This window comes from Musca autumnalis, unplaced genomic scaffold, assembly GCF_047663935.1.
Source record: "Musca autumnalis isolate F117 unplaced genomic scaffold, ASM4766393v1 scaffold_4, whole genome shotgun sequence".
NCBI lineage: Eukaryota > Metazoa > Arthropoda > Insecta > Diptera > Muscidae > Musca > Musca autumnalis.
Window position 1 is genome coordinate 234,346,889 of NW_027411977.1, and position 14,379 is coordinate 234,361,267.

A 14,379-nucleotide genomic window follows, 5' to 3' on the forward strand; every position below is an offset into this window, starting at 1 on the left:
CATACCATGAATTCCTTTGTGGAGGTCTCTGGAATCCAAGTATAGATTTTGTGGCTGTTTGCATGGAGTGGGCAATATTTTGCCATTGTGTTGTTATGTTATCGGGACAAGGAGTGCTCGCGTTAAGCAATTGGGCTAGTTGAGTGGAATATGCTGTGGCTATCTGTTGTGTTTGCAGCCTATCGATGTCCAACTTCCGCGTTGTGTCTGTTCGTGCTTTATTTGCAACGTTTAGACGGATACGTACCTTTGCTGCAACAAGGTTGTGGTCCGAATCAATGTTTGCGTCTCGGAACGATTGTACATCCAACACGCTGGATGAATGTCTTCCATCTATTACAACATGATCAATTTTATTACTTGTTCTTTGATCTGAAGACAGCCAGGTGCCCTTATGAATATCGAGATGATTAAATCTGGTACTGCTAACTACCATGTTTTTGCAGCTTCGAAGTCTATCAGCCTCATACCATTGTCAGATGTTTCACTGTGGAGACTGAATTTCCCGACTGTTGGGCCAAAGATATTTTCCTTTCCAATTTTGGCATTAAAATCGCCTAGTATAATTTTAATGTCATGGACAGGGCAACGGTCATAAGTTTCTTCTAAGCGCTCGTAAAATATATCTTTGGTCTGTTAGTCCTTGTCTTCAGTGGGAGCATGAACGCAAATAAATCTGATGTTGAAGAATTTTGCTTTTAATCGAATTGCAGCGAGTCTTTTATTCACTGGGGTAAAGCTGGAGAGCAGATGTTATAACCTCCGACCAACTATAAATCCGCAACCAACCAAACTCTTGATTCAAAATCGATATATTTTATATACGGCATAATTATTGTGTTTGGTTTGTTTGGTTTAGTTTTTGTTTTTTTTTTCTTTTTGGTTAGCGGCTGAGACCACTAAACATGGATTTTTAAAAGAATATTTTTTAATAGACCATCAGACAACAAAACGTGGATTTGTTAACGAATAATTTTTTCAAGTCCATATAGGTTATGTTGCAATTCATCTCCCCCTCCTTTTAGTAAAATATTGATTAAGTAATTGATTGGTGAGCTCTCCTGACCGTATGGCCATGCGTGTACTAATTAAATTAAATGCCATAGGGCAATTGCACCAATTAAATGTTGGGCAGGTGACAAGTGTTCAAATTGCTTGATTGGCATAGGCTTCCTACAATTGTCACTGTGGGAAATGATTTGCAGTTACATCGGTTATGAGATAATCTGCGTCTAAGCGTATATATGTATGTGTGTTATAACAACTTTTTAAATGTTTTGTGCCATTCGAGAGCGATTATTTATCGGCATAAATATGTGAAAAAGGACATTTGCCAAATACTGCTAATAAGTTGGCTTTATTACCTCACAGAAAAGGAGTGGTGTAAGCCCTTCGTCGTTTTTAATTACACAATTGTGCGTAATTTATTGTAGTTTTCTAGTTTTAATTGCATTTATAAATAAAAACATATTTTTTATTTAAAGAATATTTTTTAATAGACCATCACACCACAAAACGTGGATTTTTTAAAGAATATTTTTTCAAGGACCAACAATCTATAAAACGTGGATATTTTAAAGAATATTTTTTCAAGGACCATCAGACCACAAAACAGGGATTTTTTAAAGAATATTTTTCCATAGACCATTAGACCACAAAACGTGGATTTTTTAAAGAATATTTTTTCATAGACCATTAGACCACAAAACGTGGATTTTTTAAAGAATATTTTTTTTTGAACCATTAGACCACGAAACGTGGATTTTTTAAAGAATATTTTTTCATAGACCATTAGACCACAGAACGTGGATTTTTTAAAGAATATTTTTTCATAGACCATTAGACCACAGAACGTGGATTTTTTAAAGAATATTTTTTCATAGACAATTAAACCACAGAACATGGATTTTTTAAAGAATATTTTTTTAATAGACCATCAGACAACAAAACGAGGATTTTTAAAGAATATTTTTTCATAGGCCATCAGACCACAAAACGTGGATTTTTAAAGAATATTTTTTCATAGACCATTAAACCACAGAACATGGATTTTTTAAAGAATATTTTTATACCCTCCACCATATGGAGGGTATAATTAAATTTGTCATTCCGTTTGTAACACATCGAAATATTCGTCGGAGACCCTATAAAGTATATATATTATTGATCAGCATAAAATTCTATGTCGATTTGAACATGTCCGTCTGTCCGTCCGTCCGTCCGTCCGTCTGTCTGTCTGTTGAAATCAAGATACAGCTCGCAATTTTAAAGATAGAGAGTCAAAATTTGGTACAGAAGTTTTTATTACTTGCAGGATGGTTGGTATTGAAAATGGGATATATCGGTCCACGTTTTGATATAGCCCCCATAGAACGGTACCTCCCGATTTTCGGTATTTTTTAAGTTTTAGCTTCACTATCCTACCAAAATGGCTGAAATTTGGTACGTAGTCTTCTTTAGGGGTATAAAACTTTCCCCGAGAATTTTGTCGGTATCGGTCCACACCTTCATATAGCCCCCATAGAACGGTACCTCCCGATTTTCGGAATTTTTAAAGTTTTAGCTTCATTATCCTACCAAAATGGCTGAAATTTGGTATATAGTCCTCTTTGGGGGTATAAAACTTTCCCCGAGAATTTTGTCGGTATCGGTCCACACCTTCATGTAGTCCCCATAGAACGGTACCTCCCGATTTTCGGTATTTTGAAGGTTTTAGATTCATTATCCTACCAAAATAGCTGAAAATTGGTACGTAGTCTTCTTTAGGGGTATAAAACTTTCCCCCAGAATTTTGTCGGTATCGGTCCACACCTTCATATAGCCCCCATAGAACGGTACCTCCCAATTTTCGGTATTTTGAAGGTTTTAGCTTCATTATCACACCGAAATGGCTTAAATTTGGTACGTTGTCTACGTTGGTGGTACAAAACTTTCCCCCAGAATTTTGTCGGTATCGGTCCATGCCTTCATATAGCCCCCATAGAACGGTACCTCCCGATTTTCGGTATTTTGATCGTTGCGGCATCAATATTCCACCGAAATGGCTGAAATTTGGTATTTAGACTTCGTTGGGGGTACTCAAACTTCCCCTTTAAATTTGTATAGGTATAGGTCCACGCCTTCATATAGCCCCATGGAAAGGTACCTCCATTTTACTTCAATAGAACTTGTGGTGGAGGGTATAACAAGTTCGGCCCGGCCGAACTTAACGCCGTTCTTACTTGTTTTAATAGACCATCAGACAACAAAACGCGGTTTTTAAAAGAATATTTTTTCATAGACCATCAGACAACAAAACAGGGATTTTTAAAGAATATTTTTTCATAGACCATCAGACCACAAAACGTGGATTTTTTAAAGAATATTTTTTCATAGACCATTAGACCACAAAACTTGGATTTTTTAAAGAATATTTTTTCATAGACCATTAGACCACAAAATGTGGATTTTTTAAAGAATATTTTTTCATAGACCATTACACCACAAAACGTGGATTTTTTAAAGAATATTTTTTCATAGACCATTAAACCACAAAACGTGGATTTTTTAAAGAATATTTTTTCATAGACCATTAAACCACAGAACATGGATTTTTTAAAGAATATTTTTTCATAGACCATTAAACCACAAAACGTGGATTTTTTAAAGAATATTTCTTCAAGGACCAACAACCTATAAAACGTGGATATTTTAAAGAATATTTTTTCAATGACCAACAACCTATAAAACGTGGATATTTTAAAGAATATTTTTTCAAGGACCAACAATCTATAAAACGTGGATATTTTAAAGAATATTTTTTCATAGACCATCAGACCACAAAACAGGGATTTTTTAAAGAATATTTTTCCATAGACTATCAGACCAAAAAACGTGGATTTTTTAAAGAATATTTTTTCATAGACCATCAGACCACAAAACAGGGATTTTTAAAGAATATTTTTCCATAGACCATCAGACCACAAAACGTGGATTTTTTAAAGAATATTTTTTCATAGACCATTAGACCACAAAACTTGGATTTTTTAAAGAATATTTTTTCATAGACCATTAGACCACAAAACGTGGATTTTTTAAAGAAAATTTTTTTTACATAGGCCATTAGACCACAAAACGTGGATTTTTTAAAGAATATTTTTTCATAGACCATTAAACCACAGAACATGGATTTTTTAAAGAAAATTTTTTTTACATAGGCCATTAGACCACAAAACGTGGATTTTTTAAAGAATATTTTTTCATAGACCATTAAACCACAGAACATGGATTTTTTAAAGAATATTTTTGTAATAGACCATCAGACAACAAAACGCAGATTTTTTAAAGAATATTTTTTCATAGACCATCAGACCACAAAACGTGGATTTTTTAAAGAATATTTTTTCATAGACCATCAGACCACAAAACGTGGATTTTTTAAAGAATATTTTTTCATAGACCATCAGACCACAAAACGTGGATTTTTTAAAGAATATTTTTTCATAGACCATCAGACCACAAAACGTGGATTTTTTAAAGAATATTTTTCTATAGACCATCAGACCACAAAACGTGGATTTTTTAAAGAATTTTTTTTCATAGACCATTAAACCACAAAACGTGGATTTTTTAAAGAATATTTTTTTTTTTGAACCATTAGACCACGAATCGTGGATTTTTTAAAGAATATATTTTCACAGACCATCAGACAACAAAACGAGGATTTTTTAAAGAATATTTTTTCATAGACCATTAGACCACAAAACGTGGATTTTTTAAAGAATATTTTTTCATAGACCATTAGACCACAAAACGTGGATTTTTTAAAGAATATTTTTTCATAGACCATTAGACCACAAAACGTGGATTTTTTAAAGAATATTTTTTCATAGACCATTAGACCACAAAACGTGGATTTTTTAAAGAATATTTTTTCATAGACCATTAGACCACAAAACGTGGATTTTTTAAAGAATATTTTTTCATAGACCATTAGACCACAAAACGTGGATTTTTTAAAGAATATTTTTTCATAGACCATTAGACCACAAAACGTGGATTTGTTAAAGTATAATTTTTTCAAGTCCATATAGGGTATGTTGCAATTCATCTCCCCTTCGTTTTAGTAAAATATTAATTAAGTGGTTGGTGAGCTCTCCTGACCGTATGACCATACATCTACTAATTAATTTAAATGTCACAGGGCAATTGCACCAATTAAATGTTGGGCAGGTGACAAGTGTTCAAATTGCTTGATTGGCATAGGCTTCCTACAATTGTCACTGTGGGAAATGATTTGCAGTTACATCGGTTATGAGATAATCTGCGTCTAGGCGTATATACCCAGCAAAATGTTTGCCTCCAAAGATGCAGTTAAATCATATGTACAAGTGATTTTCACTCATGATTTTTACAAGAGCGTGACTACTGAAAGATGCACTCCATTAGCACTGCATTTTAACTAACCTTTCGGCACTGTATTTTAACTATCCCTTTGGAATCGCATTTTTACTAACCCTTTAGTTTAGAATAGTATGCAGTTCAATTTGCATCCAAAGCACGTTTTTTTTTTGATGCAGTGCTTTAGTTTGAATTTTAATGTACTCTTCGGAATGTAATTTTACGCAGTTCAAAGATGCAATAAAAATGCAAACCATTGCATACAATCCCAAAACCAATAAAAAGAATTTATTGTTTGTGTTAAACAAGAATAATAAGAACTTTATTACAATAACACAGATGTTGAAATTTCTTCATTAAATTCAATCGCAACTGAGTTTGTTTCGCCCGATCTCCATTTAATCCAAGCTGAAATGTTTTTGCTTCATCTGCAAAAGGGGTTCTTATAGGAAATTTTCTTCTAGTGAGTTACCGTAAAAATGTTCCCAACTTTTGGTTGTATTTTTTATTTTATATAAAAATTTTAGAAACTGTTGCACACGTTTTCTTTCTTTGAAAAATTTCTGTAGTTGTAGGTATCTACAAATTCGCTTGCTAGGGATCACTAAGCAACTGCTTGTGAAATGTATAGAACGGAGTGCCTTTTCACGACTCCCTTAAACTGCATCCGAATGCAATTTAAATGTGAGAAATGGATGTCAATCGTTAGATAGCATCCAAATGCTGTTAAAATGTGAGGAATGGTTAGGTTAGGTTAGGTTAGGTTAAAGGACGCGCAGCTGTCGTGTTGGACATCCACTCCACTCGGAGACCTTATGGTCCATTGTGTTCATCCTATAGTGTGGGTTGGAAAAAAGAAAAGAAATAAAATTGCATAGAAGGTATCGAGGGAAGAAGTAAGTAAGTAATTAACAATAGTTAAGTAAGTGCTATGGATTGAAAGACAGTTGAGAAATTATTTTAGAGAGAAGAGCGAGTGAGGAGGTTTTGCCATATTAAGGTGCTGTAATTTGTTCGTGTTGAAGCCACTTCAGACCCTTGGCGAGAAGAAGCAGTGTGTCGGCTCGTTGTTGGCAGTATGTTGTTAGAAATGATATTGTGTGTTCACCCATTGTTTGAATTCTCCTGGTCATGAGCCTTCTTTATTTCGCTGTTGTACTTATTGAAAGATACTTTATAGTTCTCCCAATCTGTGGGCAGGCTGTCTCATAGCTGTCCACCAAAACCTCTGTCACGTGCTTCACTGCACTGCTAACCTCTGTGGCTGTTTGGGGCTAGCGTGATACTTCCAGGTTGAAGCTTACTAGTTCATTGAATTTGTTCCAGTCGGTTTTCTAAATGGTGGCTGTCGAATACCATTTACAGAGACCTGGAAGAGTATCTTCCGATGATCCGAAAAGGAGCATTCTTCCGATACCCTCCAGTCACTGATAAGGGATTTGTTAATGAGGGCTATTTTGAAAAGTGTATTCGTTTCCCCTGTTACATATTCTAAGATTACGTTTTAAGATAAACTCGAATACGGACTCACCTCTGGCATTTGTGTCGCTGCTGCCCCAGTGGAAATGGTGAGCATTGGCATCACATCCTAGGATGATGAGACAAGTGCTACCCATCTCTTTGACGAGCTTCTCCATGTCTTTGCCCGTTGGGTCAGGGCTCTCGAATGGCATGTAAATGGACGAGAATATGGTGGCTCTCTGGGAGCTGATTACATCCTTACAGCAGTAATATCACCTCCGCTGAAATTAGAAAGAAATATTAGTTTAACACTTTTCTTAGAAAAGATACAGGTCTTACCTTGTCCCCGTTGGGTGTGTCGAAGGTGGTGCAGGTGCTTATTTTTGTATAAATAGGGCTCCTGAATTAAGACGATGTCAAGTTCGGATTTCTTGTGGGCTAGAAGAAGTTCAGCAGCAGCCGCTTTACAGTGATGCAGATTAATCTGCATTATGCGAAGCGGCTGCTGCTTCCGTTCCTCCGAATCTGATCCATCCTAGACCAAAATGTAGTTTGCCCTCTCGAGTCCTTAGGTAATCTTGCCCCTGAGTGTCTATTGACACCCTGATGACAACACCTCCATTTTCCAGATTGTGGCTGACCAGATTTCATGTGCTGGTCCGAAGATTGGGGTTTTGTCTGCTGAGTATAGTCAGTACGCGTGCGGGATCCACAGGTTGAGGTGGAACCCATGCTGACAACACTCTTCTGAAAGGGACCTCTTTGACACCAACGACTGCCAGTTGACACCCCTCCCAGAGTTCGCCAAGGCCCTCTATCGTGGAAGTGAGGAAATCCAGAGATTCCCTATTTTCACAACAGGTGACCCTAACGCCTCTGTATGGAGCGGCACTGCCAAATTGGGTGTGCTTTGGAGGTTCCCCTTCGCCTGAGAACACGATGTCACGCAGACGAGTTTCGATAAGTAGCCTCTCCTCTCTGATTATCCAATCAGGGTCAGATCTATCGATGACCGCTGCTCGCAACTCGTCCGGCACCATCGGTCTGCTCGTTCCTTTTCCCCTGCTGTTGCTCTTAAGATGAGAACCGGAAGATTCCTTGTGGCCCGAGTTAGCTTGTGATGCTGAACTGTCTGCGGCATCTTTCCTGTTCCCAGTCGTAGGGCAACCGCTTAGGGAGGTATTGATTTTGGGTTGTTGACATGGATTGGGTCTCTTAGCACTGGGAGTGGCTCCTCCATTGATCTATCTCTCTTCACCGCACTTTTTGGTGTAGATGGATTGCGTTTGGTAGGTGCTTCCCCAGGTGCGGAGGCCGGTGTTCGGTCGGACTTCCCAGATTTAGAGCTCTTATGATTCGTCCCCTTCGACTGGACTGCCTTCTCCTGTGAGGTTTGTCCTGTCTGTGTGGCGGGACATCCCTTTGAAGAAAGCTTTGAGGTCGATGGAGGCGAATCATTTAATGGTTTTCGGATCATGTCAGCATCGCTCCCGGTTTGGCCCTTGGGGACTGTGGGAGTCGATGTAGATATTGACCTAACCTCTTCATTAGCCGTTAAGAGAGAAAGCTTACTGATATCAGGATTTCTCTTGGGTAAGTGAGGGCGAGATCTTTCGATCTTTCTCACTACCTTGAGATTAAGCTTGATCAGATTACATTCTCTCAACGTTATAGATGAGGGTTCCCTGTCAATATACTTCCTGAGGAAGTGCATTGCTCGGTGGTACGCCCTCCTCTTTTTGGTCCATTGACTAGCAGAGCTGTCTGAGGTGGTGGGAGCTTTTCCGGCCGGTATTTTGGCCGTAGTTCCTTCTTCAACAGCAGCAAGTCCTTGTAAGCCAGCAACATCGGCTACGGCCGATGGTTGGGTTGATGGTGCATCGGTTGGTCCACAGTTTATACAGGTGGCTGGTTCCACTGAGGCCGAGGCCGACTCATCGTTGACTACAGTCGCTAGAATGACTGTGGTGTTCATTGCGTCATCCGATGAGCCGTCCTCGGCCCTAGTAGAATAGCCACCCTGACTGAGATGCAGGGCCAACGTCTGCTCCAGTATATCCAGGAGTTTCACGCTTTGTTCAGCCAAACTGTCAGTGACAGCTCCTAGAATGTGAGGAATTGCTGTTAAAATGTGAGGAAAGGATGTCATTCATTGGATCGCATCCGAATGCGGTTAAAATGTAAGGAATGGAGTGCCTCTTTCACGACTCCGTATGATTTGGATCAAAATATGCCGTGAAAGAACTAGTCTACATTGCACTACTTCCAATTTATTTTGCTGGGTATGTTTGTGTGTTATAACAACTTTTTAATGTTTTGCGTCCTTCGAGAGCGATTATTAATCGGCATAAATATGTGAGAAAGGACATTTGCCATACACTGCTAATAAGTTGGCTGTATTACCTCCCAGAAAAGGAGTGGTGTAAGCCTTTCGTCGTTTTCAATTTCACAATTGTGCGTAATTTATTGTTGTCAGTACAGATCTTAACTTCATTCCGTTCAAATCGTCATGGCGAAAATACATTCTCAACGCTTAAATGCAATTATACGCATTACACGGATTTGTTCAGACATTTGTGGAGTCGATGTTTTCGATGAAAATTATCGCGTGAACTTTCGTACCGTACTGCTTTTTATACTTTTGTGTGTATCTTTTTTGTTACTCACCTTTACAATGATTGACGGTTATGTCAAGGAGGGAGATTGGACAATTCTGGTTCAAGTAATTTCATTGGCTGGTGGAACCCTGTTGCAGGTATAACAAAATTGATAACGACTTTTTGGGCCACTTTTAATAACAAAATCCTATTGTTCGCAGGGTTTATGCGTTTCCATTAGTTTCATTGTAAAACAGGATAAATATCGTTTTCTTCTATCCGAATGTAATGATATTTATGAGACATATGAACGATTGCATTCCGATTATCGTGTACATCTTAATCGGGGCTTAAAATTGCTGGCGAATTTAATGAAAATATGTGCCTTTATTAATTTAATGCTGGTCCTTGGTATGAGTTCGATTACAGTTCTATACAATTTCATTTTTGATGCCCACGAAGCAATTGTGTATGGCTTTGCACCGGGCGGGCGTGGATGTTGAAACCACACACGGTTTGTGGATAACAAATGGGGTCCAGGCATCCTTTATAACTGTTGGTGGTTTTGGTTTATATGCAGCTGATATGGCGATATTGACACCCATATCGCAGATCTCCACATTTAAGGGAATTCTGCAATGTAAATTTCGTGAAATCAATCAAATATTAGATGATGATGACTATGAGTCGGAGTTGGAAAGAAAACGGGACATTATGGTTGCTTTAAAGGATATTATAAAGTTTCACCAGAAATATTTAATGTAAGTAGCAATTCGACAACAGCCACTCAATTCGACTGTACCTAGCGTAGCATATTTTTTGTTGTTTCTGTGAATGAGTAAAAAATTTTAAATTTTTTGTTACAGTTTCCTTAACGCCAGCAGAGATATATGCTATTGGAATGTGCTTGCAAAAATTACCACCTGCTTCGTAGCCATAGTTTGTGCACTATTTTGCCTACTTTTGGGAACTTGGCCAGCCGGTTATATTTATTTGGCGTATTGTTTTGTAATGATGCAGGTTTTTTGTGCCATGGGCACACTGGTGGATATAACAGTAAGTAACCTTTGGAAATCCCACTTGACCTCTTTGTAATCATTTGTTTTTCATCATCCTCTCATTTAATGCGAAGAACGAAGAATTCATTCAATCCTGTTACAATGATGTTCGCTGGTACGAACTTTCCGTTAAGGAAAAGAAAATGTTATGTATCATGCTGATGGTGGCTCAAAATACCGCAGGATTAACCATCGGATCAGTAATGGAACTATCGATGAATACTGGTCTACAAATCACAAAAACAATTTATTCTTTAACAATGTTGTTGATGACTTTTGTTGAATGAATGTAAAATGTTTACATTTTCTTTTGCGCATACATATCGTGTTATTTGTCAGTAGATTTGCACCAATTCACTTTCTAAATAAATTACTTATTAACAAAATGTGTATATTTTGATGGGGAAAAACTTAATGCAAAGGAGAGTCATATGGCGGATGAGTACATGTGAACTTGAAAACGACATTGTCTTTCAAGGCGTAAGAAACAAACAGAATCTCAATGAGGGAATGAAGAATCAATAGAAAGAGGAGTCGTTTTCGGATAATTTCGCTCCACAAGAAAACATATATTTGTTGGGGGGACAGTCACGGTTGCTTCGGTTATTTTAGCCGGTTCGTCTGAATATGTGCATATTTCCCTTATATGTGCATAAAAATTATGTGTTTTTTAGAACGGCTAAATCTCAAGAATTGTAGTTGGTCGGAGGTTAAAACATATGGTCTCCAGCTTCACCCCAGTGAATGATAGACTCGCTGCAATTCGATTAAAACCTAAATTCTTCAACATCAGCTTTATTTGCGCTCATGCTTCCACTGAAGACAAGGACGAACAGACCAAAGATATATTTTACGAGCGCTTAGAAGAAACTTATGACCGTTGCCATGCCTATGACATTACAATTATACTAGGCGATTTTAATGCTAACATTGGAAAGGAGAATATCTTTGGCCCAACAGTCGGGAAATTCAGTCTACACAGCGAAACATCTGACAATGGTATGAGACTGATAGACTTTTTTCAAAGATAGATAGATAGATAGATAGATAGATAGATAGATAGATAGATAGATAGATAGATAGATAGATAGATAGATAGATAGATAGATAGATAGATAGATAGATAGATAGATAGATAGATAGATAGATAGATAGATAGATAGATAGATAGATAGATAGATAGATAGATAGAGAGATAGATAGATAGATAGATAGATAGATAGATAGATAGATAGATAGATAGATAGATAGATAGATAGATAGATAGAGAGATAGATAGTTAGAGAGATAGATAGATAGATAGATAGATAGATAGATAGATAGATAGATAGATAGATAGATAGATAGATAGATAGATAGATAGATAGATAGATAGATAGATAGATAGATAGATAGATAGATAGATAGATAGATAGATAGATAGATAGATAGATAGATAGATAGATAGATAGATAGATAGATAGATAGATAGATAGATAGATAGATAGATAGATAGATAGATAGATAGATAGATAGATAGATAGATAGAGAGATAGATAGATAGTTAGAGAGATAGATAGATAGATAGATAGATAGATAGATAGATAGATAGATAGATAGATAGATAGATAGATAGATAGATAGATAGATAGATAGATAGATAGATAGATAGATAGATAGATAGATAGATAGATAGATAGATAGATAGATAGATAGATAGATAGATAGATAGATAGATAGATAGATAGATAGACACAACACGAAAGTTGGACATCGGTAAGCTGCAATCACAACAGATAGCCACAGCATATTCCACTCAACTGGCCCAATTGCTTAATCAATGCACTCCTCGTCCCGATAACATGTAACATTGCCCACTCCATGCAAACAGCCGCAAAATCACTACTTGGATACCAGAGACCTCCACCAAGGAATCCATGGTATGACCGGAAGTGTCGTGCTGCTAGCGAAGAGAAAAATGCGGCATATAGGGCTACTTTACAATCAGTAGCAACGCGTAGCGCACGAGGGAAGTATCGGGAGAAAAGGAGAGAGGACAAACGTCTTTTCCACACAAAAAAAAGAGAGAGATGGAAAAGCGGGATTGTGAACAAATCGAGATGTACAGGAGACAGAATGAAGTCCGAAAATTCGACCAAAGAGTGAAACATCAAACTGATGGCTTTGGCACTGGAACTGGCAAATTCTCCTATAGAGACCAGTAAGGTAATTTGGTAACTGATACAAATAGAGAGCTAAGGATATGGAAATAGCTTTTTTCCAAACTGTTTGTATCGAATACACTGAAAGAAGATGCTACGTAATATGAATAAAATCCTACGTTGTATCAATGACTTTTGTCATTGATGTCGGACCAACGTAGAGCTTCATTGAATAAGCGAAAAAAGTTTCATTGAAGTAAAATTAACGAATTTGTTCATTAATGCAATGAAAATCCTTCATTAATGCAATTAAACTTCTTCATTGATGAAATGAAACTTCTTCAATGATGCAATGAAACTTTTTCGTTAATGCAATGAAACGTTTTTATTAATGCAATCAAAATCCTTCATTGATGCAATGAAGCTTTTTCGTTAATGTAATGAAACTTTTTCATTAATGCAATGAAAATCCTTCATTGATGCAATGAAACTTTTAATACCCTCAGCCTTTAGGCTAGGAAGGTTTATACATTTTGATACGAAAAATATCTGTCAGGCTTGTGCGCTTGATAACACTCGAACAGTTCAACCGATTCGAACCAAATTTTGGGTATCGTAATATTTTGTCCAAACTTAGTATAAGTTCGAAGATGGGTCATATCGTTCACTCCTTCTGGTACCTTCCCCACAAAAGTTCAAAATGTTTCTGTAAAATGGTCTGAACGATAACTTTCGAAGGAAGCAATAGATTTGGTCAAAACTTTGCACATCGTATTATTCCTTCCAGATATAGATCTGGTTCAAATATGAACTATATCTGCCCACTCCTTCGGGTACCTCCCACACAAAATTCGGATAAAGTGAATTTTAAGGGCTCCTCTCGGATGGTTTTGCACTTTTTTCAGTAAGTTTTCCTTGCGGCTCCCTTTATGACGGTACAATTTTTTTCTTGCGGAAGTCCATACTTCTTGAGGTATTGGCCTAAAAGCTACAAGAAACCCTGACGTCACCAACTAATGGCAAATCCGCAAGATAATTCTCGAAGGAAATTTCTGATTGGTGCAGATTTTGCACATCGTACTTTTTTATACAGTCATGTATCAGGTTGCAATATGGATTGTATCGGTCCACTCCTTCGAGTACCTCCCGCACAAAATTCGGATAAAGTGAAGTTTAAGAGCTCCTCACGGATCGTTTTGAAATTTTTTTCAGTAAGTTTTTTTTGTGGCTCGCTTTAATTCCTAAGATATTGGCCTAAAAGCTCCAAGAAACCCTGACGGCAGGGTGTTTTTGACGCAGGGTGTTTTTGATTGCGGGTACCTGCCACACAAAATTCGGATAAAGTGAAGTTTAGGAGCTCCTCTCGCATCTTTTTGACTCTTTTTCAGTAGATTGTTAGAGCGGCCTCATTTAAAATGGTACATTTTGTTCCGAAGTAAGTCAATACTCCCTGAGATAATGACCAAAAAAATTCAAAAACCTGTCGGATACTGTCCAAGATAACTCTAAAACTTTTTCAAAAATTTCTTTCAAACTTATTTTAACATAATTTAATATTTTGAGTCCTTAATGGGGAAGTTTGGTCGCCAAAAATGTTTAGTATATGTCAGTGATTTGGTATAAGCCCACGTTACGGTACGTACAGATTTTAAAGCAAACTCGTGATATAACATCACTATATTTTATATACGGCATAATTATTGTGTTTGGTTTGGTTTTGTTGTTTTTTTCTTGGTCAGTGGC

General features: G+C 37.1%; 1 protein-coding gene across 1 annotated transcript; it reads left to right on the forward strand.

Annotated features, from left to right (window-relative positions):
* The first annotated feature begins 9,248 nt into the window (after nucleotides 1-9,248).
* Nucleotides 9,249-10,881, forward strand: LOC141400622 (odorant receptor 67d-like). Its single transcript, XM_073979915.1, has 4 exons — nucleotides 9,249-9,595; nucleotides 9,659-10,198; nucleotides 10,304-10,493; nucleotides 10,570-10,881. The coding sequence occupies exons 2-4, from the start codon at nucleotides 9,888-9,890 to the stop codon at nucleotides 10,780-10,782; spliced, it is 714 nt and encodes a 237-aa protein (XP_073836016.1). The 5' UTR covers nucleotides 9,249-9,595; nucleotides 9,659-9,887; the 3' UTR covers nucleotides 10,783-10,881.
* Nucleotides 10,882-14,379: the final 3,498 nt, after the last annotated feature.

Bases quoted from the DNA above. Each gene is read 5' to 3' on its own strand.
- LOC141400622 (XM_073979915.1), top strand. From the start codon at position 9,888: ATGCCCACGAAGCAATTGTGTATGGCTTTGCACCGGGCGGGCGTGGAT. The intron at 10,199-10,303 runs GTAAGTAGCAAT...TTTTTGTTACAG, and splicing joins TTTCACCAGAAATATTTAAT to TTTCCTTAACGCCAGCAGAG. The intron at 10,494-10,569 runs GTAAGTAACCTT...TTTAATGCGAAG, and splicing joins GCACACTGGTGGATATAACA to AACGAAGAATTCATTCAATC.